Source organism: Hakea prostrata, chromosome 7, assembly GCF_041222555.1.
Source record: "Hakea prostrata isolate BN-2017 chromosome 7, UWA_Hpros_2, whole genome shotgun sequence".
NCBI lineage: Eukaryota > Viridiplantae > Streptophyta > Magnoliopsida > Proteales > Proteaceae > Hakea > Hakea prostrata.
Window position 1 is genome coordinate 23,222,861 of NC_142606.1, and position 21,747 is coordinate 23,244,607.

The 21,747-nt window shown below is 39.3% G+C and overlaps 3 protein-coding genes across 4 annotated transcripts; 2 read left to right on the plus strand and 1 right to left on the minus strand.

The window, feature by feature from the left end:
- Nucleotides 1-108: 108 nt before the first annotated feature.
- On the minus strand, nt 109-9,380 carry LOC149010650 (uncharacterized). 2 transcript variants are annotated; one of them, XM_089160495.1, is made up of 9 exons: nt 9,001-9,380; nt 8,760-8,890; nt 8,584-8,672; nt 8,356-8,450; nt 5,331-5,427; nt 3,641-3,755; nt 3,337-3,491; nt 3,001-3,126; nt 109-935 (listed from the first exon to the last, which is right to left on the minus strand). In XM_089160495.1, exons 1-9 carry the CDS (start codon nt 9,180-9,182, stop codon nt 714-716), a joined length of 1,212 nt encoding a protein of 403 aa, XP_089016621.1. In that variant the 5' UTR covers nt 9,183-9,380; the 3' UTR covers nt 109-713. The 2 variants fall into 2 exon arrangements, with proteins under 2 accessions (XP_089016621.1, XP_089016622.1); XM_089160496.1 differs by having other exon boundaries at nt 114-935; nt 8,584-8,669.
- A 149-nt stretch (nt 9,381-9,529) lies between these two features.
- Nucleotides 9,530-18,848, plus strand: LOC149010651 (calmodulin-binding protein 60 B-like). Its single transcript, XM_089160494.1, has 10 exons — nt 9,530-10,263; nt 10,357-10,432; nt 11,604-11,656; nt 12,233-12,726; nt 13,839-13,999; nt 14,106-14,309; nt 14,600-14,753; nt 15,851-17,639; nt 17,755-18,014; nt 18,109-18,848. Exons 1-8 carry the CDS (start codon nt 10,178-10,180, stop codon nt 16,369-16,371), a joined length of 1,749 nt encoding a protein of 582 aa, XP_089016620.1. The 5' UTR covers nt 9,530-10,177; the 3' UTR covers nt 16,372-17,639; nt 17,755-18,014; nt 18,109-18,848.
- LOC149010652 (transmembrane protein, putative (DUF1218)) lies at nt 17,493-18,517 on the plus strand. Its single transcript, XM_089162468.1, has 3 exons — nt 17,493-17,639; nt 17,755-18,014; nt 18,109-18,517. Exons 1-3 carry the CDS (start codon nt 17,493-17,495, stop codon nt 18,515-18,517), a joined length of 816 nt encoding a protein of 271 aa, XP_089018594.1.
- Nucleotides 18,849-21,747: the final 2,899 nt, after the last annotated feature.

A 21,747-nucleotide genomic window follows, 5' to 3' on the forward strand; every position in this document is an offset into this window, starting at 1 on the left:
AATAATCGAAATGAAGAAAAATAATAATTTAATGGAGGGAGAGATTTCTTTGAACAAACAACATGGGAGCAAACTAATGAAAAGTGAGAAAATGGTTTTGTACATGAGACGATAAGAAGAAGGTCACAAGCTTGCTTCCAAAAACACAAAGTTTGTTAAAAGGTTTCACAAGGTTTCTTACTTAGTGTTGTAACCTTCTAATATCTTCCGATCTCCTTATGCATATAAAAACGGAAAGGGGAAGACAATCTGTCAACTTGTTTGCTTCTTCTCAGGCAGTCTTCCCCTTATTCTTATTCTTTTCCCATTCTATCTCAACTGCACCATTGTTACACATCGTTTGGAATCAATCCTATCGAATCCAACTTGGGTTGTCTTTCTACCCCGAAAAAACCGTAAGAGTGCTGTCTTAAATCAATCCAATGAATAGTCTAGGAATTAATCATCTTGTTTGATGCAAAGCATACAATCTAATCTCTATTCAACCATGTCATTTCTTATAACAGTTGCCCAGTGTAATTGGTAAGTTATGTGATTCATGCTTACTTAATCAGACCTGTCTGTTACAACTCCCACCTTTTTGAAAGAACTATCAGAATTCATTTCTGCTGCACTACATGAGTTATAAATATCATATATGCACTACTTGTTCCAACCTTTCAAGAAGTATTCCTCCTTTCTTTTCTTTTTTTGGTTGAAAAGTATTCCTCCCATCAAAGCTTGAGAAAACCTTCACCATCCACAAGCTTGCCCATTTTCTGTGCAGCAGCATCCAGTGTAGCATCAGCCTTGCAGAAAGCAAACCTAATATATCTCCTCTGGTAGTTCTGTCCATCCAAACATAATTCAGTTGAAGAGAAACTCCTGTGGAAAAATCCACAGCCAGGTACAGCTGCCACCCCTGCTTTCTTTATCAGTTCTGTAACAAAATCTATCTGAAAAACATATTTGTTTTGATTAATCCATTGATAGGGTTTCTATCATTCTAAAGGATACCAAAAGGGGGGGGGGGGGGGGAACAGAACTGAATGTTTCTAGCATTATAAAAGATTCTTAAAAAAAGAAAACCAGACTAAAACACGACTAGAGAAATCTGGAACAACGTTATTGTATCATAACCACAGAACAAAATTTTCCAATATCCGGTTGGCTTAATGGAACACATTGAAAACAAGATTTACTTCAGAATAACACTTGGTTGGGATGTAGAATAGGGAGGCCAGAAAAAGAATCAGACTTGAACCACATATTTACATGAGCCAAAGCTACAATTATCATGTAAGGTTTTGAAATCACTGGTACATCAATGGAATGGACAAATTACTATTTTTTTATTTGTTTTATATTTTTCACTGGGGCCCCCCCAGGGGGGGGGGGGAGAGGGCAGTGGGGAAGGGATGAATGTTATCATTACCAAGCCCCCAGAAGGGGGGAAACTAAAAGGGGAGGACATAAAAAGAGAAAGAAGAGCAGCAGCCCAAGACGTCATAAGGATCAAGCTCCAACATTTATGTCAACAAGGTGACTTTATAGAAGCGGAAGAGAGGAACACCCGGAAAGGAAACAAAGTAAAATGGCCCAAGTTCACCAAGACCAGTAAGTTGGAGATGGATTGCTTATGACTATCACATAAAAAAGTCCTTCTGGGTTAGGTGATTGAAAGTTAGATGTAAATAATATAAGCAACACATGCATAACACTAAAGATTAGATGTTACCACCTTCAGTCACATAGTTTCCACTTTCTGGGTGACAAGAGGAGTTCCTCTTTCTACACAGTAATTCACTCATGAACTGAGGGTGAAAACCCTAGGCCTTTGAATTCCCATATCAGCAATCATCTTATGCATTAATTCTGGTTCTCCCTAATAGACTAACAAGTCAGAAAGGAGAATTCATCATCTAATTAGTTAGACTTCTATTTAAAGCTGGGTACGGATTGATATATAAGTAGGTTCAATGAAACAGGGAAGTCAACAGAGGCTCAATGAAACAGGGAAGTCAACAGAGGCTGATTCTGATATTTGCACCATAGATATTTTGGATATGTCAAATTCAGCCCACTTCCCACCTCAGTCATGATGCCCTGGTTTTATGAGTCCAATCCCCATAAGGTTTATTATGACTTCTTATAAGCATGTCTTGCATTCTTCTTCCTTAACTTTATAAACTGTAAGACTGGTTGCTAGATCTCCCCAACATTTAAAAAGGTATTGAAGAATGCATGTTTTGATTCTCCCAGCTCACCCCTGAAATTTGGAAGTATCTTCCCAGTTCCCATCCATTCTAAAGAAATTCACACTACAAGCACCCATTTTGTTCAACATATTAGTGCGGACAGTACAAAGTGAAAGCAATTGCATCAAAATGCTGGTTACGGATACTTTCAAGAGACTGAGGCTTTACTTCTCAAATAAATAACTGATAAAGGAAGATGACCAACAAAAAGCCATCAGACTAAAATTCACACAAGAAAGGTAGTTAGAACATCATCATCTGGGGGACTTCATTAAAGTACACTATATTGGGAATGTGTGCTGCTTCAAACTCCACAATCTATTGTCATTGACTCATCCTTTACACTCAGTGTAACTATTTCTTGCATCTTTGGAAACAGTGATATTAATAAATTATCTAAGAACTTCACTCATAAGTTTAGCATCAGAAAGTTCCACATAAATCTCAGTAATTATAACAATCTTTAAGGTTTCCTTTCATTGGGGTTAGGTGGGGGTGGAGGTGGGATGAGAGGGCTTCCCCTTGAAAAACAAATGTTTTCAAGAAAAGAAAAGAAAAAAGAGATTTTTTTTTGGCTGGGGGGGGGGGGGGTGATCATTAATTGGGAAGGACCATTTTCAAACATCAAACTGGCATATAGAGATTATGGTTTGGATGAAAAGAATTAACTAATCTGCCAGCAACCCACCTAATTTTCTTATAATGAAATGGAACCTTGACTATAAATTCTGGAATTTTAAAAGCTCGTGGAGAAGGAACATACGTCAGAAAGAATGCATTCCTCAGGAAGTTCTGCAAACACAAAAAATGAACCTTGAGGCTTGAAATGGATCTTGAAACCAATGCTGCATAATATCTTGACAATGTAGTCCCTTTTTGATTCATATGCCTGGAAGACAAGAAATTGATTGAAGTATTAATATATTTTTCATTTTAAATTTTAGATGTTAACAATTTTGCAGGGAAGCTATGTAGTTTAGAGTAGGCTAAGGTAGTGTCCACCCCACCAACTTGGCCAACTTAGTAAGCTGGCAGCTTCACATAATGAGAAATGTTATCTCAAAAATAGGCAATTGTTGTATTGTTTAATGGAGCTCACTGTTCTCAAGGATTCAAAATACTCTGGTGAACTTGTTAGAGCAGTCAAGGCAGCTTCTTGGAAAGGTGCAGGAGCTGAATCTGTTATTTTAATATGGACGTTTCTAATTGCAGAAGCAATGCAAGCTGGAGCAATCGCCCATCCTATTCTCCAACCTGTTAGACTTCACACTACCAGTAAAATGATGAGGAACAAAAAGGTAAAAATTGCAACTAGATATGCCTCTACCTGTGAGCTAGTTTTCAACAGTGTGATATCCACAACAAGTGAATTGGCAAGATTTAGGAGTTAAAGGAAACCTTACCAGTAACACTAAAAGTCTTCGACAATGAAGAAGTGATGATTGTCCGCTCCTGCATTCCCGAAAGAGAGGCAAGGGATATATGCTTCTCCCTATCAAATGTTATATACTCGTATACCTGCACAAAAATATACATTCTAATGAAGAAAAAAACAACTCTCTTTTATGTTTTTATCAGCGGTATAATCAATGTGACTCAGCAATGTACACAATTGTAGGGGAGCTTAAAATAGATAATTTGACACATCTGAGTTAGGATGTATCTCAAACCATTAGGCAATTACAATATCTCAAGATAATCGGCAAAGTTGAAATTGTTTTATATTCATGAGGTTACTGTCGTTGTGAGCACTAGCCAGCAACATTACTCCCTATTAGTCATACTCTCTCAGATTCTTCAATATTGGAATTATTCATGTCTGCCACTTTTATTTAAATATGCAAAACCTGAGTTCTGTCCTGGTGTTCCAGCCTGCATAAGTCGAAGTACTCCGATAAAAAAAGGAATAGGTGTTTTTTTTTGGTTTGATGTTACATACCTTATTCCTTCTGTGAAGTTAGTTACCAGTTCCAATGAAATACCCATCCATGCACATTGGGACAATCTGGACCAGCATAGAATCAGAATGGATCTAGTACAGGTAAGGTGGACTCAGGACAAGCCTGAGAGTGAATTCAGCCCATAACACTTTAGGCCATGGTTGTCAGGCTAGGCGATAGAGGACAACAAAAAGTCGCCTTAGGAGACAAGGCGAGGCTAGGTCGCCTTGACCCGAAAATAGGCGGCCACCAAGGTGCGCCTAGGCAGACGCTTTGACAACCATGCTTTAGGCTGAACTAAAGTCAGCTAGATAATAGCAAGCTAGGTCAAGTGCAGAAGGCTTAGCCATCCCATACTTCATAAGATTGCAATATGACCAACAATGATTTGTGAAGCTGAACGTATGGTAAACGAAACATCTACATATGCAAACTATGGTTAAGGAGGGATGGGGAGCACTGTGATGAATAAGAGAAAGGAAATTAGTGGAAGGCCAATTGGGATGTCACGATGCAGGAAAATCAATTGAGGTAGAAAGCAGAAGCCAATGGCCATCAAGTTGCAGGAAATTCAACTGAGATGGACAACAGTTTTGGCTTTGAACATCGAGTGCACCAACAAGAAGTGATATGGCGCAAATTGGATTATTAGAGGTGTTCAAAGGCCTAGAGAAAGGTCAGATGTAACTTGCATTGAAGTGTTTAAGAAAAGAAATTATTACATACAAGTTTAGATGTCTTATGTCGTTAAAGTAACACAAATGGGCAGAACATGGTTCGTGTTTACTACATGCTTTTATGGACATGTGACAATTTATTTCTGGGCCAGCCTGCTGAGACCTTGGGCCCCAGGGCCAATAAAAGGCTAGCCTAACGTGCGCCACTGTGCAGTCCAAAATAATATAGCTGAAAACGATGTAGGTCTCTACTTAAAACAGATGCCTTTACTCATTTAATAATTATTATTTCTTGGAAGTTAAAAAAAAAAAATCATGCACAACATAATTGAAAATGTCAATTAAAATTTATGCAAACATCAAAACAACAATTTCCTCCACTGGTTTGAATATCATCAGATTCTATTGCAAAGTCACAAAAGCAGCTAGACCAACCATTCTCACTGTAAAAAAATCTTAATCCGAAGGAGTCATACCTCATCTGTTATAGTTATGCAATCCATGTCACGGCAAACCTGAGCAATGGCTTCAAGCTCATCCTTGGAAAATACCTTTCCAGTTGGATTGTGAGGACTGTTCCATTCTATGTTAGTTCATTTGCTTCTTTAGAAAACCAAAAGCAGTTTCATGCACCCAAAAGTAAAAATAGAGAAAACGTACTCAGGAGAATTTATACATTGGTCTTAAATTCAAGCAATTTATACAACATAAGTACATAACTAACATTTAAGAAGTGCATTTTTAGTGCACCATGGATCCAATCACCCATGAAGAATTCAAATGGGAAAGCACCCTAAGAATCGAGAAATGAAGGGAAAAGTACAACTTGATGAAGTATTTGTTTCAAATATTCTGCATTTGTCTAGCCCAAGGGAAAGGAAACAAATAAATGATGGGAACTACAGTTAGATTACAATTATCATACGAAAAGAAATATGCACGTCTTGTCTAAGTCCAGCTCATGATGTAAACATGTAAAAGGCTGAACAGAAACTGATGCAGCACAACCAGAAGTTACTGTTCATGCTACAGTAGCGTGACAGTAACTTAGATGATAATTTCATATTTGGTGGGCCCCAAGTCCAGCTTGCATGGAAAATAGAAAAAATGAATTGAAGCTTGAGCTTTGTGCGTTTGCAGCCCCCCCCCCCTTCTCTCCTCTTTTCTTCTTCTCCTCCTTATGAGTGTTCTTCTCCCTCTTCCCCTTCTTCCCCCTATCTTCTTTATCCTTCTTTCTTCTCTATTTTGTCCCCCATTAATTGGTATCAGAGCCCAAACCTGGATAGATCTCTTCTTTATCTCATGGTTTGTTCAACCTTCTTTTCTCTCTACCTTGTTTTCTTCTCCTCCTTGAGATCTTTCTATTCTTCATCCTTTCTTTATTGCCCCTAATTTCTTTTCTCAGTAATTGTGAACAATGCTACAACAACCTATCAAATCCTTTTTTTATGGTGCCAATCATGAGACAGATTTTTTCTATGAAACTCGAGGACGAGTTTTTTTTTTAAGAGAGGGAGAAATTGATGCAGCACAACCAGAAGTTACTGTTCACACTACAGTAGCGTGAACAGTAACTTAGATGATAATTTCATATTTGGTGGCCCCCAAGTCCAGTTTGCATGGAAAATAGAAAAAATGAATTGAAGCTTGAGCTTTGTGCGTTTGCAGCCCCCCCCCCCCCAGCCTTCTCTCCTCTTTTCTTCTTCTCCTCCTTATGAGTGTTCTTCTCTCTCTTCCTCTTCTTCAAGACTAATTCTTCTAAGATTTCCCTTCTTTCCCCTATCTTCTTATCCATCTTTCTTCTCTATTCTGTCCCCCATTAGAAACTTAACTGGAAAATCACCACCAGTCATCTACTCCATGTTGTATTTCACAATTCAAGACAATCGGCTAACACCCTGACCTTGTTTAACAAGTACCTAGAAGTTAGTCTTCAAGCAGAGTTTATCTAAAAGTAAAATCTAAACTATGTTATACTGCTAATAACTCTTAAGATCCAAAATACTTCCAATCTTATGAAACAGGACTAAGAGCCAAAAAGGGTGAAGTCTCCCTTTCATCCAGACACAGCAATCCAACGGAGAAGGATGATCCCATCTTGTACAAGATCATTTGCCACCCAATTTGAATTGCAAATCAGCTTGTGAAGTGTGAGAACTCAAATTTGCAGATTGCACTCCATGCCTCAAAACAGAAACAGGGAAGATGAATCAATCACTTAAAATCAACTATCCCTGTAATGTAGAACCTGGGCAGAACCAAAGCAGTGTCAAATGGACTAACAGGATCAGGTCAAACCAGTCCAGCAGGTCTTCTAGAAGAACCCCAAAGAGCCCAAAACACTGCTAATGTGAACAGTGTTACAGCCCTTATTTGGCCTTATAGTAAATGATACAAGAAGGTTCTGTGGGGCTTTATTTGGCCAGATAATGTGAAGATTTCTTATTTCTAGAGCTGAGAGTCTGGTTTGATTGTCAAAGAAGTTAGTTTCTACTTCGAGAATTATAAGTTTCTATTTTTGTACATAACTTGGAGAGCAAGAACCAAATCTTTATACATATGACACCCCACCCCACCTGCCCTGCGCTCATAAGTTAGTAACTAATGAAGGTTTGCTTTAAGTTTGTTATTCACTTTCCAATATGAGTGATGAGAAGGGTTAGTGCTTTGCAGTAAAAGCTAATCCTTGCTGTCGAAAGCTAAATCCACCTATCTTTGCCTCTTTTCTGTAGTCAGAAATTTGCTATTCCTGTTCCTGAGTTGCTGCTGCTGTTGAGACCATCAAACTGAAGAGAACTCACTTCCAAGCTACCAATGTAAGCCTGCTGCTGCCCTTCCAATTGAACCGACCCACCCTCACACTTGGAGATCCAGCCGTCACATTAACTTCAATTTTGCAGCATATTATCTCCTCATATGGGGCTCCATTCGATCCAAGTTTGAGGATCATTAGCTAGTTAGTTTGTGCTATAGACAAAAAGTTTCCATTTCTGGACTAGGTTACTATTTTGGCAAGCAAAGCCATTACTTTTAGTCAAACTGCTGGATCAGAGAGGAACTTGCATCAGCTGTTAACCACTATACAAGTTTCATCCTAAACCAGGCTGATCCTACTTCTACTTCTGAATATTGGTTCCATTCAGACCTTAAATTGTTTATTTAGGTCCTTGTTTCTAATTTACTGATTTGAGGGTTTGTTAGGCTAAGTTGTCCTTGATTTTGGCTATGCATTACACCAGCTGGGGATGGTTCTAAAATCCATGGATATTAAATGCACACCCAGACTTGCATTTAATTTGTCACATCCGTTCATAAAGCGTTCAAATATTATTCTTTGAAATTCAGTTTCCAATCTAGAATGGTTCAAAATGGTATGCTTTCATAGAATATGAAAATGTTTTCAATATGTTCATTTGAACTTATCATGAATCAATAGTGAGCTAAAATAAAGATGGTTTTTGCTAGAACGCCTTGGAGGATCAGTGAATGGGTTTTTCTAACCTGTTCAGCACTATAGCCTTTGTTCGACTTGTTACAGATTTCATCAGTTTCCCCCTATCCAAAGTCCAGTGAGGTGGATCCAGTGACACATACACCTGATTAAAACGTTTGGGGGTAAAAGCTATCAGAACCACATAACTCTCACCGATCTATTAACTCAATTCAAACTGCTAACTGAGATATAAGTCAGGAGCACCACCCTAGGGATAAAAGAAACAAATTGCTTACTGGGATTCCTCCTGCCAATAGGATGCATGTTTCATATGTTTCATAAGCAGGATCGAACAGCAGAACTTCATCTCCTCTATCTATTGCTGCTAGAAGCAACAAAGGATACAACATCAGGATATATGAATGAATGTGCGAACGAAACATATAAAAACCTAGAAATTCCAAACACATACTCGCAAACACTGCCGCTGCAAATGCCTCAGTCTGGCCGCAGCATATAACTATGTCAGTTAGGGGGTTTACGTCTAAACCCTGTTGCAGTTTCATCTTCTCTGCCAAGTGCTCACAGATTCCTTGCACATGCCTTCCATCACAATTAGTAATTAGTTCAAGTCGGCCATTGTGGAAATGGCGAATATGAATATGCCTGGAGAAAGTTTCGAGGCTTGAATTGATTGCAACATCTGAACTAACCTGTACTGATTGAAGTCGGAATTAATGGCGGAAATAGCAGCCTCTTTGATCTGGATAGGTGCGGGAAAATCAGGGAAACCCTCGGCAAGGTTGATTGCATTGCATCTCTGCGAAAGATGTGATAGTTCTTGTATTGGGGAGGGCTCTAGTGTCAGAGCAACTTTAGAGAGTTTTTCTTCCATCTCTGCTCTGTAATCTTATCCTTGAATTTCCAAAAGATATTGCTTTTTATTCCTCCAAAAGTCTTAATTAGGTAATAATAAAGAAACTTTTCTCTTATTTGATTCATTAATCATTACAACTTTCTAAAGAATTCCCATTTTATCACAATAAAAACAAAATTCTTCCCCTCTTTCTGTCCTGTAGTGGCATTGTGGCATCGCACCAACGCATGTCTACGATACGGATCCGCCATTGCAACACCTCTCACAAAATCGCAGAACACAAGACATGAAAGCTCTATCGGAGTAACTAAGTGGCTGCAAATGCTCCAGACACACGGGAATCAGTGGAAAGCGACCCGACCAAAAAGTTAAGAAGCAGACCAAACGCGTGATTGTTTTCTGGGTTTTAATATATTTCCTTTTACCAGTTCTAAAATTAAATTTAACTCCATGGGAGTTGAATTCCCGCTTCAACGGAGAGACAAGTGAAGGCTGAAAAGCGCGTTCTGGAGTGTGGACTTTCTCTGCGATTTCCAAGTATTTTCTCTGCAAAGATTACTACTCAAACTCAGTTACGCGTAATAGTGGACTATTTCTCTCGTTGTCTCCCCCCAGAGCCGCCCTTTTTTTCTTTTGTTTTCCTTTTCTTTCTTGGGATCAATATTTTTTCTTTTTCCTGATGAATGCAGTTTCCAGTCTCATTTGGATTATCAATTGTTATATTAGCTTCTGGAAAAACACTTTTTTCTTTTTTTCCCATTTTTTGTTAAAGCTGAAAACATTACTGTCCGAGTAACGCGATTTGGTCCTTAGATTTTTTACTTCAGATTAGACGATTCAGAGTTCCACGAACCTTCGCGTTTTGACAAACATCTGCAGTTGATTAGTTATTATTACTTTATATAGAGCGCGTCAGTGAGTAGAGGGCATTTTGACAGGCATAGTTTTGCAGTTTTGGTAACCTTTGGTGGTACTTTTAGGGGGTTTAGATTCTGGTGTTCTTGATTCATCTGATGGTATCCAAAAGGTGTCTTAACGAAGAGAATGATGATTCAGATGTTCCAATTCTGGAATCAAAGCGTCATTGTACATTTCCAATGTAGGTGTTTGTCAGCATTTAGCTATGTTTTGGGTTTATCCTTTGGTAATTTTTATAAACGATGTTGAAGGTAGTAGTTTCTATTGTTGGCAGTGTCGTGAGAGAGGTGATGAAGGGATTATCCATACACAAGTTATCTGAAAGGATGGAACCTTTTCTAAGGAATTTGGTATGAGATAAATCTGATTCTCAGTAGTACCACTATTCTTAGACTCATGGAACAACAGTTCAGCTAATTTTGTCTTTAAATGAATTTCATTTAATTTTGTAGTCCAGTTAGCTGTTGAACCTTTGTCACTCTCTCAAAGCATCCCTCCCTCTGATGCTGTGCAGTTTAGTGCTTCTGTCATGCTTTTCTTTGGCAGCATAGAAACTTTAATCTTCCTGGAAACTCTTTTTATGTAGAACTACAGTATCTGTATATTTGGTTGTTCTGTTGAACTTCAGAGTGATAGAAATTTGAAATTTTAAAGCGTAACGATCATTTATGATGTCTGTGTTTTATTCCCCTAACTGTTGGGTTTGAACTATGCCTGAGGTTTTTGTACTCAAAAAAAAAAAATTTTTTTTTTGTATGAATAAAGAAATTCATTACCAAGACCCCAAAGGGGAAGAAAGAATGTACAGGGGGGGGGGGGAGAAGAAGAACCAAGACCGAGGCAACAATAAAGAACCTTTTCCATAGGGTATCCAAAACTGAGGGTGGGGGAGAGTCTGAATCCTAGAGGAGACATCAAAGCAGATGGCTCTCCAAATCATATTTAGAGATCTAGAATTGGAGGTTCATCTCTTGAGATTCTGCTCCCACCATAAATGGAAGATCATAGTGCCGAAAACCATCTTGCCAACTGTATCACAAGACACAAATGGATGATCTAGAGAAGGATCTCGACACCCAGGAGGAATCTCATGAGAGTCGAAGGACACTAAAGACCTGTTATGCATAAGATGGAAAGCTTTTGGCACTTTAAGCATGTAGTATCAACTGATTTTAGTTAGTGCAGTCATTTTGGTTCTCTGTAGTAACTCGCCTTCCATTTTGTTTTCATTGTTACCAGTTTTTTGGTTGCTCATATATTATTAATTTGTATGCTTATTCTAAAACAAGTGCAGTTGGGTGCTGAGATTGAATAAATGCAGATGTTTATGATGGGTACATATATGACCAAATGCAGTAGGTTAGACTGTCCTTGTATCTGAATTTGGCACATTCTGCCTGGTGACATTTGAATTGGTTGTTCCATATTTTAAAACCTTTATTGGAACTGTTGATTCTAAATCACTTCTTCCATGTTTCTGAACTCATTTTCTCTTTTCTGTTTTCATTTTTAATATGTTAGGTGCGAAAAGAGGTGGAACATGCAATTCAGCACTATATCACATCATCCACAAGGTATTGCTGTGTCTATTGCCTTGTCGTTATTTATTAATAATGAATTTCTAAAAAGGCCCAAACTTTTGGTTTGTTTAGCTCTTCCGCTTTGAAATTAATGTTTTCCAAGAATTTGTGGCTACTCTGCACAATTTCTCCTTCTAAGTATCATCTGAGTATCCAAAGGCCATGTAAATTATCAAAATCTTATGTGCCTTGTATTTCTACACTTAGGTTTTATACTTGTAGGTAATTGTGTTCCTTAAATCTTTTTCTAATTTAAGAGGTAGAGGATTGAGTTGGTTTTTATGTCAAAGTAGCCTTAGAACTGTTATTTTGATGGCTTTGGGTGGGGGCTGTGGGTGTGTGTCTGTTTTCTTCCTTTTCTTCTTCTTTTTTTTTTTTTTTTTTGGGGGGGGGGGGGGGGGTGTCAATGGTGGTCTGGGAGGTCCTTTCATGGATTGTTAGGTTTAGTGACGTGTGTGAAGTTTAGGACTTGGATGGGCAGGAGATCCGTATGCTAATCCAACTTTTTGTGTTCCATTTCCCTGGTTAGAATTCTGTTTTTTTCCTGACAGTATGTCCCTTTTTTCATAGACCTTCTGGTGGACAGATTGAGGCATCTAGATCAAGAGGCTATGAGTTGCATTTTTTAGGTAGGTTGCCCCATACACTTTTCACAAACAGCAAAATAGAATCAGAGGATGGTACACCCATTCAAATAGTTATACGTGATGCTGGTTCAAAGGAAGTTATCACTTCTGGCCCTTTATCATCTGTAAGGGTAGAGATTGTCAGCCTTGGTGGTAAATTTGGTACTGAAGAACTAGAAGATTGGACTGCCGAGCAATTTCATGCCAGTGTCATACATCAAAGAGAAGGTAGACGGCCATTGCTGACGGGAACTCGAGTAGTTACACTGAAAGATGGAGCAGGTTGTCTCAGTAACATTACCATTACAGATAACTCCAGTTGGAGTCGAACTCGAAAATTTAGGTTAGGAGCTAGAGCCGTCCAAAATTCGGATTCTGACGATAGAATTAAAGGAGCAAGAAGTGAAGCTTTTGTTGTAAAAGACAGCCGTGGAGAAAGTAAGTTCTTATTGCATTTTTGCTAGTTACTTGTAAGAGTCGTAACCCGTATTCTGTTGCATGGTTAAGTAATCATTTTCTATATTAGCTTCGCATGAAACCTTGTACATTATATGGTGAATTTTCTCTTAATTTCGATCTTTCTTTTGGAACTCTTACATGCTTCTGAATCTTTTGGATTCTATGAGGTTTGCTGTGCTACTTTCTGTTTGACATTGAACTTTAGTTTCTGTTTAGATAATGTTTTATTGAACATGGGGATCATTTTTCTGTTTTGAATTACACATGGATAGTTCTCTTTATAACCTGTTGTCCATCAAGCTTCTATTACTTATTCTTTTGGTTCTTTCATGTTACTGACTTTTGTTTGCAATCATTTGGCGTTTGATGTTTTTAACAATTTTGCTGTATCTTTGTATCTTTCTATAGAGATTTGTCTTGTCATCCTCCTTCACATCCACCAAGGTAATAAACATAGAGCTGTCATACCAGCAAACTCACCCTTAATCTATGTTCAGCCAATCTCCATGTATCTTGAAAATGTGTTCCTCTGTTCTGATTGGACAGGAAAATAATTCATAGAATCATCCACCTTTCTGATGCTAGGGTCACCCTATCTATCTTCATATTTAAATCATCTCTGAGAAACTTGTGGCCTTCTCTTTCTTGAATGGATCAGATTTTTATATTGGTCTGCAGTTCAACTAAAATATCACTTTTTTTTCATGACCTTCATTGTGATCCAACGCCTGAGTTCCAGTTCTTTTCTTTTCAATGGTAAGTTTGTTTATTCTTGGGGATAGCTGTTTCAATGATAAATGAAAAGAAATAAATAGATATATCTATTGCAAAGATTTTCTTGTTATAGAATTGAACTTTAATTTGTATATATTGTGTATGAGGGCACCAACCTCTACCATTGGGTGATGCATGCCATATGGGAAAATATTGGAAAAGTTATGCTTTATGTATCAAACTGGATAGCATGGATTCTCAGGAGCTAACTAATTCACAACTCTAGTCATTTAGTGTGTTTTCTTTGTTCCGTGCTTGCTCATTTATGTATCATTCAGATGGCTACTCTCTAATGAGATCTTGGTTGTTCCGTTCAGTATATAAAAAACATTACCCTCCATCCTTGGATGATGAAATATGGCGTCTAGAAAAGATTCGGAAAGATGGTGTCTCTTATAACCGGCTCACTTCTCATGAAATAAGAACGGTGCAGGATTTTCTGCGGCATCTGACAATTGATCAATCCTTTCTCCGCACTGTAAGGAAACTGTAATGGTTTAACCATTTACGTAGGAAACTCAATTTTTCCAATCAAGTCGGTCATCCTAATGACCCTGTCTCTCTCTATTTTGTGTGAAATGTAGATCTTTGGCAAGAGGATGTCAAGCAAAACCTGGGAGATCATTGTTAATCATGCGAAAACTTGTATTTTAGATAATAAGCTGTACATATATTACGATGCTGTGCAACAGGTTGGACTTCAGTTCAATTCCATTTATGAGGTTGTGAGCGTAACATTTGATGGTCATAGCTTTCAGTCGCTGGAAAACCTCATGGCATCTCAGATGGTCTGTATTTCTAACATGGAACTCCCTGTTTTAAAAACACTTCTACTCCAAAATTTAGATGTTGATTGAACTTTTCTCCAACTTTGTCTTGCTTCAAAATGCATGTTGTCTGAGAAAGCAAGAATCTTGCTGATCAGTTTCCAACATCCACTGGGCAAGGAATGGATCTTTGAACCTGGTGGATGGTTTAAGAAGATTGATCACCAGTATTCTTTTTCTTAGTCTTTTGTTTGTGCCTATGACAATATGGAGTTGAAATTCTTCACACACACTTCCCATTCCATTGGCAGAATTTTGTGGAGAATTTGAAGCAGGTGGCCTACAGAAACAAGGTAGAGATAGTTGAGTTTGATGGCCATTTCAGGCAATTGCCTCTGCAATCTGCCCCCATCCAAGGTTCAAACCAGGGTATGCAATGTCCTGACGCCCTCTTCATTCTTCCAGGTAACCTTGAAAAGAACCATCTGAAACCTTGAGGTAACATTGGATAACAGGGTTGATTTCATTATTTGATATTTAACAGTTGCTAACCAAATTAGGATCACTCATCTGCAATTTTAATCAAGATTTAGCATGATAGTGATTTGATCAGATCAATGACTGGATGGAAAAATTGTCTAGGTGTGACCTATTGTTAAAAAGATTGTAGAGGCTTTGATAAGGCAAATACTCATTATATGAGAATGTACCATTGGCTTCTTAGAGGCTCTAAACAAGGGTCTCCTCATTTTCCCTTCTACATTACCCGATCCGTTAATCTTGACTAATTAACAATGCATCATATCCCCCTGTCACTCCCTGAATCTTTGGAGAGCCTTCCACCTTGCCCTCCCTACCCAATCCTTTTTCATTGGCCGTCACATCCCAGCTAACCTCAACTGCATCCTTTGTTGGAATGGTTTAGAGGACCTTGAACACCTTTTCTTTTCCTGCCCTTTCTCTAGTTCCCTCAGGAGAAAAACCCTTGCTACCATTTGGCTCCAATCGAGACGTTCTTTTGGTTTTGCTCGAGATTGGTCCTGAGTTCTAAGAAATTACTCTGGCTCCTCTATTTGTGCCCAAATAGGTAGGCTAGTCTTTAGTGTTATTGCCCATCACCTTTGGTGGGAACGCAATCTTAGGAGATAGACTTCCAAATCCCAATCCCTAGACACGATCTGGAAGGCCATCCATTTTGATGTTTCGGCTAGGCTCTCCTCTCTCCCCCATTCCCCAGTTGTTGATTCCCCAAGGAACATGCTCATTGTTGTATTGTGGGGTCTTAGTTCTTCTTTTCTTCCTTCCCCTGAAGGTTGTTTTCCTTTGTTCTTTCCTTTGTTTTAATATAATTATTTATTCATCCAAAAAAAAAAAAAACATTGCATCATTTTTATCCAATGTGCCATTTTAACATGGACTGAAAAAATTGTTATGATCCATCATGTTGTTTCCTTAGATTTGCTCTTTCAAAATAGATTACCTAGGCTATCATCATTTTCTCAGGTTTCTCTTTTATCATCCATAAAAATTCAATGAGGCACTGAAATTAAAATCTCATGCAGAGCAACTGCCAATGAAATCAGATTTCCATCAGTTGACTAACACTGAAACATCTGTTATGGGAAATCATGGTGAAATCCAAGAAGTTTCCTTTGCACAAGGTCTTCACACAATGCAGGTTTGCACACCAATCCAAGGTAACAGCTTCATGGAGGGTTCTTGCATTGGACATTCTGTGGAGGATGGAAGCAAATGGGGTCCAGGTGGGCCAAATGTACCTGCTGTGTCTTTTGAACATCTAACAGGTGATGACATTTGTCAGGTCCAGTGGCAGGGTTTATTTGCAGATGAGACACAATGGGGAGAGGGGAGTGGATTCTTTGTGGACTCAAGGGATGAAGGAAGTCTGGGCTTACTTTCTTCTCTCCATCATATCAGTCCACATATTTCTAAGAGTCGTAGACTGAACATGGGGTGGTTCAAGCTTAAGGCAGCTATTAAGTTGGGAATATCCCATAGGAGGAATGTTGCTGCTAGAAGGCAAGACTTCTGCAGTTTTATTACTATCAATGATTTCAAGTGATCATCTTAGAATTCAGTCTCTGTTAGGTCCATGGCAGTCCTCACAGATGGTATTATGATGTGGACACCGAAGAGGATTCTTTTGCCCAAAGTGCAGAAAAATTGGATGCCAGAAGGATCAAGCAAGGACTCCAGCAAGTAATGTAGATGGCAATGTGTAACCATAGTGATCTAGAGTTCAAGACCAGCCCTCAACAAATGTTGAAGTGGCTAACAGGCAGGGCTTCTCAGGGATTCCACTGCCCAAATGCATTATATTCTTTGTTGTCTGATGTTGAAACTTTTAGCAGTCACTTTCACTCTGTTTGTCTTTCAATGAAATTGCTCAGGGTCGGGTACTGATGTTATCAGCCTTCCCAAGCGTAAGCCTGAACCTTGAAGAGTTTATCTATTTTTTTAATAATTCTTTTTCTTTTACTGCAGATTAAAGATTTAACTGGAACAGGAACCAGCTTGAATGATTGAGATTTGATTCAAAACTTTCCCCCTTTTTGTTTATTAGATTAGTCAACAAGAATTTAAGTACTCCAAAAACCTCTAAACAGAATAATGTTATTGTTGTAGATGGTCTCACCCTTTCACTTTCTCTCTTCCCTCCCATCAATGATGAACACCCTGTCAATAAAAATAAATAAATAAATCCCCAGAAAATGAAGAAAAGGTTTATACTTTATAGTCGACATGGCCTGATTGATCGAAACATGAGAAGAAGGCGGGTTTGGTAGGAACAGGAATGACAACGTGGGGAGAGCATCGGGCAAAGGGGGTCTGGGAAGTGTGGTTGGTGTGGAAGAAGTCAGCAACATGTCTTGTACTCATCTCTGTTTTGTGAAGATCCCAAACCTTCCTTTGAAGCTTTATTCCACTGACCCCACTTCTGGTTTCAAGTTTCCACTTGTGAAAGAAGTCTTTTCTGTCTCTGGATGAATCAAATTCAAGAATCTCCTTCCTTTAAGCAAACCATCATTAACTTCATTTGCGGCAAGACATTCGATTCGATTTCTCCTTTTTATCAAGCTTTCTGCTTCCGTTATCTCTCTACTTTCTTCTATTCAACTCTATTTCTGTGTCTGTGCCTTCCTAAATGCAGAGCCTATTCTCTTGAGTTGGAAATAGATTAGAATGGCAATCACACATGCGGATCTCGCTCCAGCTCCTCGAAGTACAGAGCTGGGAAGCAAAACTGGCACCGCTGTGATGGTCTTGTCTGTACTCGTTGGTCTCATGAGCTTCGTTCTATGCCTAGTTGCAGAGTCCACAAGATCAGAGGTACCCATTCAACCAAATCTATAATGCTCGATAAAAAAATAAAAAACTTCACTTTTTATCAAAATTTGAAATTCAAGATATTAGAACATGGGTTGGTTCTGGCTTCTAATTGCAGGTGACATGGTTGCCGAATATGAAAGGTGGGAGCAAAGGAGGAGAGAAATACGAATGCGTGTACAGTGGAAGTGGGAAGATGCCATTGTTGTGTGGGATTGGTGCATTTCTGGGTCTCGCCATTGCCGTCATCTTTCAATATGCTTACCTGATCATCGCTGTTAGCAGGTCTACCCCACCTCCTTTGATTGCTTGGGACCCTGATTCTCGTTCTGCCAGATCCATTGCCTGCCAAGCCGGCCTTCTATTTATCACCACCTGGTTAGAATTTCCATTCAAGAATCAACCAAGAACTCTCTCTCTCTCTCTTGTTCTTCTTTTCTCTTCTATTCTCTCTTACCTGGTGAAGTTGCAGGGTATGTTTTGCTGTTGGAGAGGTGTTGTTGCTGATCGGACTGAGTGTTGAATCGGGGCATCTGAAGAAATGGTGGAAGCAAAAGCCGAGTTGCCTCATCGTGGGACCGGGTTTATTTTCCGCCGCTGGAGTTTTCGGACTCACCACCGTATTCCTTGCTTCGGGTCTTTACATTACGGCTTTACGCGCACTTAGGCTACGCCGGCAGCAGGATCTCGTGCGCCATGAGGTACTCAACACATCTATGCTTTTCGCATCTCCGCCACGATCTCCTCGTCGCAATACAGATCACCCACGTGAATGGCAACGATACGCGGATCGGCAGCAAACGTCTTCTGAAGGTGGGGCCGGGACTAGAGCTGCTACTGTGGACCCACCTCTTCTGTACAAATCTATGCCCTCTGTTTAATTTGAAAAGCTCTTCTTGCTACTGTGCGCGAAAGGCGTGATGCGCACACCAGACTTCCTTCCTTGCGTGAGGTATATACTGTAAAATTTGAAAATTTTAATGGCTTCCCAAATTGTTTGAGCCTCTCTCAACTGTAAGTTGTGGTTGATCTAATTTTGTAAATAATTAATTATTTAACCCTTAGATATAAAATATTTATTAATTTTGTAAGTAGTTCTGTTCACGTTTTTGAAAGGAAGATAACTTCCAAAACTTAAATTTTTTTTATATGAATATTACCACGACTTACATTGATTTGAAATCATTATTCTTAAAAGACTTAACTATGAAGGCATTTGATGGACAATACAGAACTAGACCCCTTAATCTAATATTGCCAATTAAATAAAATTTTTATGGTAATTTACAATTTTATGAATTAATCGAACTATTATTTTTTTTTTTTACAAATCTAATTCCCAACTAATTCTGAGAGTTGGGTAAATAAGGGTTGATTTTGTAAATTAAAAAACTTCAAATCCTTAAATGTAAAAATAAAAAAAGAATTTACAAGTGAACCCACCCACTCAATTTGATTTTATATTCAAAAGTTTAATAATTCATAAATTCATAATATGCAAATACCCAATTCTTTTGATTTTCACAGTTGAATTTAATTGTGAAGACATGATGCAAATACATGAGGGTATTTTAGTCATAAAAATAATAATTTGTCCTTAACTGATCTTATTGGATACCTCAAGAGAGGAGATGGGTCCATTTATTTGTCATTGAGTCCAGATGAAAATTACTCCTTTTTTTAAAGAAATAAAATAAAGTAAACTCATAATCTTATAAAAAAATGTACGACATAAAAAAAATATATTATTTTAACATAGTTAATAGTCCACCATTTCAGGGCCCATTAAACTATCAAACGAAAACAAGAAACTAATATAGACAAATCTATCTCTTACGCTTAGAATTCCCTGTAAATGTAGGTTAGGCAATTTGGGCTTTACAGGCTATGCCCGTCGACCTTGTAAGCTAAACCCATGGGCCTTCTAGACCAAGCCCATCGACCTACGTTTTCGGAGGGGGCCAGGAGGTTCTCCGGGGGGTTCCCCCCCCCCCTGCGGCCGCCCCCCCCGCAAATCCCGGCGCCCCCCCCCCCCCCCCGCGGCCGCCCGCCCCCCCCCCGGGGGGGGCGCCCCCCCCCCCCCCCCCCCCCCCCCCCCCGCCGCGTCGATAAATCGCCGACTTCTCGCGATAAAGGGCGAAATTCGGGCGAATTTCGTCGAATTTTTTAATTTCTCTCTCTTCTCTCTCTTCTCCGAGCTCTCTCTCTCATTTTTCGCACTTTTCACTATATTTTCGTCCGATCTTCGACATCTACGGGTACATCTTGCTTCCTTGTTGCCGGATATCACGTTGTTTCGTCGATCGAGCCGTTTCGCACAGATCGAGAGTTTTTTCGTCAAACAGGTAACCATTCTTATCCAAGTAATTTTTCACAAAATGCATGCTATATGATGTTGGATGATTTTGAAATTAATATATGTTGAATACCATGTGACGATCTACGATTTCACGGAGTCGGAATTTTTTTCCGCAAAGTATTTAATTTTTTTATTTTTGTGGGTAAAAATGATATTTTGATTATCTTGTATGATTACTTTTTAAGTGATACAGTGGTTGTATGATGATAGAAAAACATATGTGGAACTCCGTGAGCCAATCTATGGACTCACGGAGTCGAAATATTTTTTGACCCAAAAATAAGTTATTTTATTTTTCAAAAAATATCCTGATATTAATAAAAATATCAATAATTATGAAAAATGCAAAAAATAGGGGAAAATGGGGGGGGAAATGTTTTGAAAATTATGGAATAATTATATAAGTATTTTTCAACTGTTGGTTGTGTTGCCCATGTGGCTTCATCGCGGTTTTGATATGGGCAGCTATTTTTATAATTATATCATACATGCAATATTCATAATTTCATATATGATTGTTTATATGTGTATAAAGTATAAACAATTATAATGATGTTGTTATTTGTTAATGTTATTTGAATGCAACAGTCATCATGTCTATTGGTGGGAGTCAGAGGGGAACTGGGTCTTCCCAGGGTGGACGAGGACAGGGACAGGGACAGGGTCAAGGAGGGCGGGACAACCCGAGAGATCAGAGAGGAGGGAGGACCGACCAAGAGGCAATATTGTACGGCATTGATGGAGACAAAAATAAAACGAGTGTAATTTTGTCACAAAAGAATATACCGAGTGGCACAGAGGTTCAAGGGTCACACACTGGGAGTTCAAAGGATGTGACTAAAGCACAGAGGCCCATCCAGATGAACAAGTTACTCGAGGATTTACAAAAACAAAAGGGGAAGAAGAAAGATGACGAAAGAAAGCAACAGAGCACTAGATGATGCGGAGGGGGCGCACATATGTGGATGATCAGATGATGATAGGGATGTTGATCCGTGATGTGGACAGAGACGGGAGGAGAGGGAATGCGGCGGGCCAGGCAGAGAGCAGACGATGCACCACGGGAGCAAGATATGGCCGAGCAGAGCACAGAGCGGTCCACAGGCCTACGGGGCAGACCGACGGGGGAGGGGTGGGTATTGGCATGGGCGATCACGAGCGGGCCCCATACATCAGGTGGACCATTAGGCCACACCACGGCAACCACGAATCCACGCCGCCGACCGACCATGGAGCAAGATCCCGAACATCGAGAAAAGGGGCCAAGCACCCAAGATATCCGGGCATGGAAAGGTATGGCAAAGAAGGTAAATAAGGCAATGTCAAAGTGGATATACAATCACATCCAAGCAAACACAAGACAGGTCCAACATACGAATATGATTGATACTATTGCACGAGCCGATATAGTGGTCCCAACCCTACAGAGTTGATGACCACCCCCAAGAGGAGAAGCAAGAGCGCAGGAGTAAGATAGTATGAAACCCGGGATACATGGATGCACCATCATGCGATGGATGGACCCCGACGAGAAAGTCCACATCAACTTCATGGTATACCGTGATTGGAGAACCGCTTCTGAAATCAGGGATGCACGGCAACGAAAGACCAAGATATATCATGGGTCTCGCAGGATGTGATGACCAGGTTGGTAGGAAAAATGTGGTGCAAATTGTCACCGACAATGGCTCCAACTATAAGAAGGCCGGTGAAGTGTTGATGGCTCACGATTATAACCTATGTGGACACCGG

Excerpts from the sequence above, each read along its gene's own strand:
- LOC149010650 (XM_089160495.1), bottom strand. The coding sequence starts at position 9,182 with ATGGAAGAAAAACTCTCTAAAGTTGCTCTGACACTAGAGCCCTCCCCA. Across the intron at positions 5,428-8,355 it reads AAGGCTATAGTGCTGAACAG|TCCTCACAATCCAACTGGAA; the intron begins GTTAGAAAAACC and ends AGAATGGAACAG. Across the intron at positions 3,756-5,330 it reads GCATAACTATAACAGATGAG|GTATACGAGTATATAACATT; the intron begins GTATGACTCCTT and ends ATTTTTGTGCAG.
- LOC149010651 (XM_089160494.1), top strand. The coding sequence starts at position 10,178 with ATGGTATCCAAAAGGTGTCTTAACGAAGAGAATGATGATTCAGATGTT. Across the intron at positions 14,310-14,599 it reads ACCTCATGGCATCTCAGATG|AATTTTGTGGAGAATTTGAA; the intron begins GTCTGTATTTCT and ends TTCCATTGGCAG. Across the intron at positions 14,754-15,850 it reads CGCCCTCTTCATTCTTCCAG|AGCAACTGCCAATGAAATCA; the intron begins GTAACCTTGAAA and ends AATCTCATGCAG.
- LOC149010652 (XM_089162468.1), top strand. The coding sequence starts at position 17,493 with ATGGCAATCACACATGCGGATCTCGCTCCAGCTCCTCGAAGTACAGAG. Across the intron at positions 17,640-17,754 it reads CAGAGTCCACAAGATCAGAG|GTGACATGGTTGCCGAATAT; the intron begins GTACCCATTCAA and ends TTCTAATTGCAG. Across the intron at positions 18,015-18,108 it reads CTTCTATTTATCACCACCTG|GGTATGTTTTGCTGTTGGAG; the intron begins GTTAGAATTTCC and ends GTGAAGTTGCAG.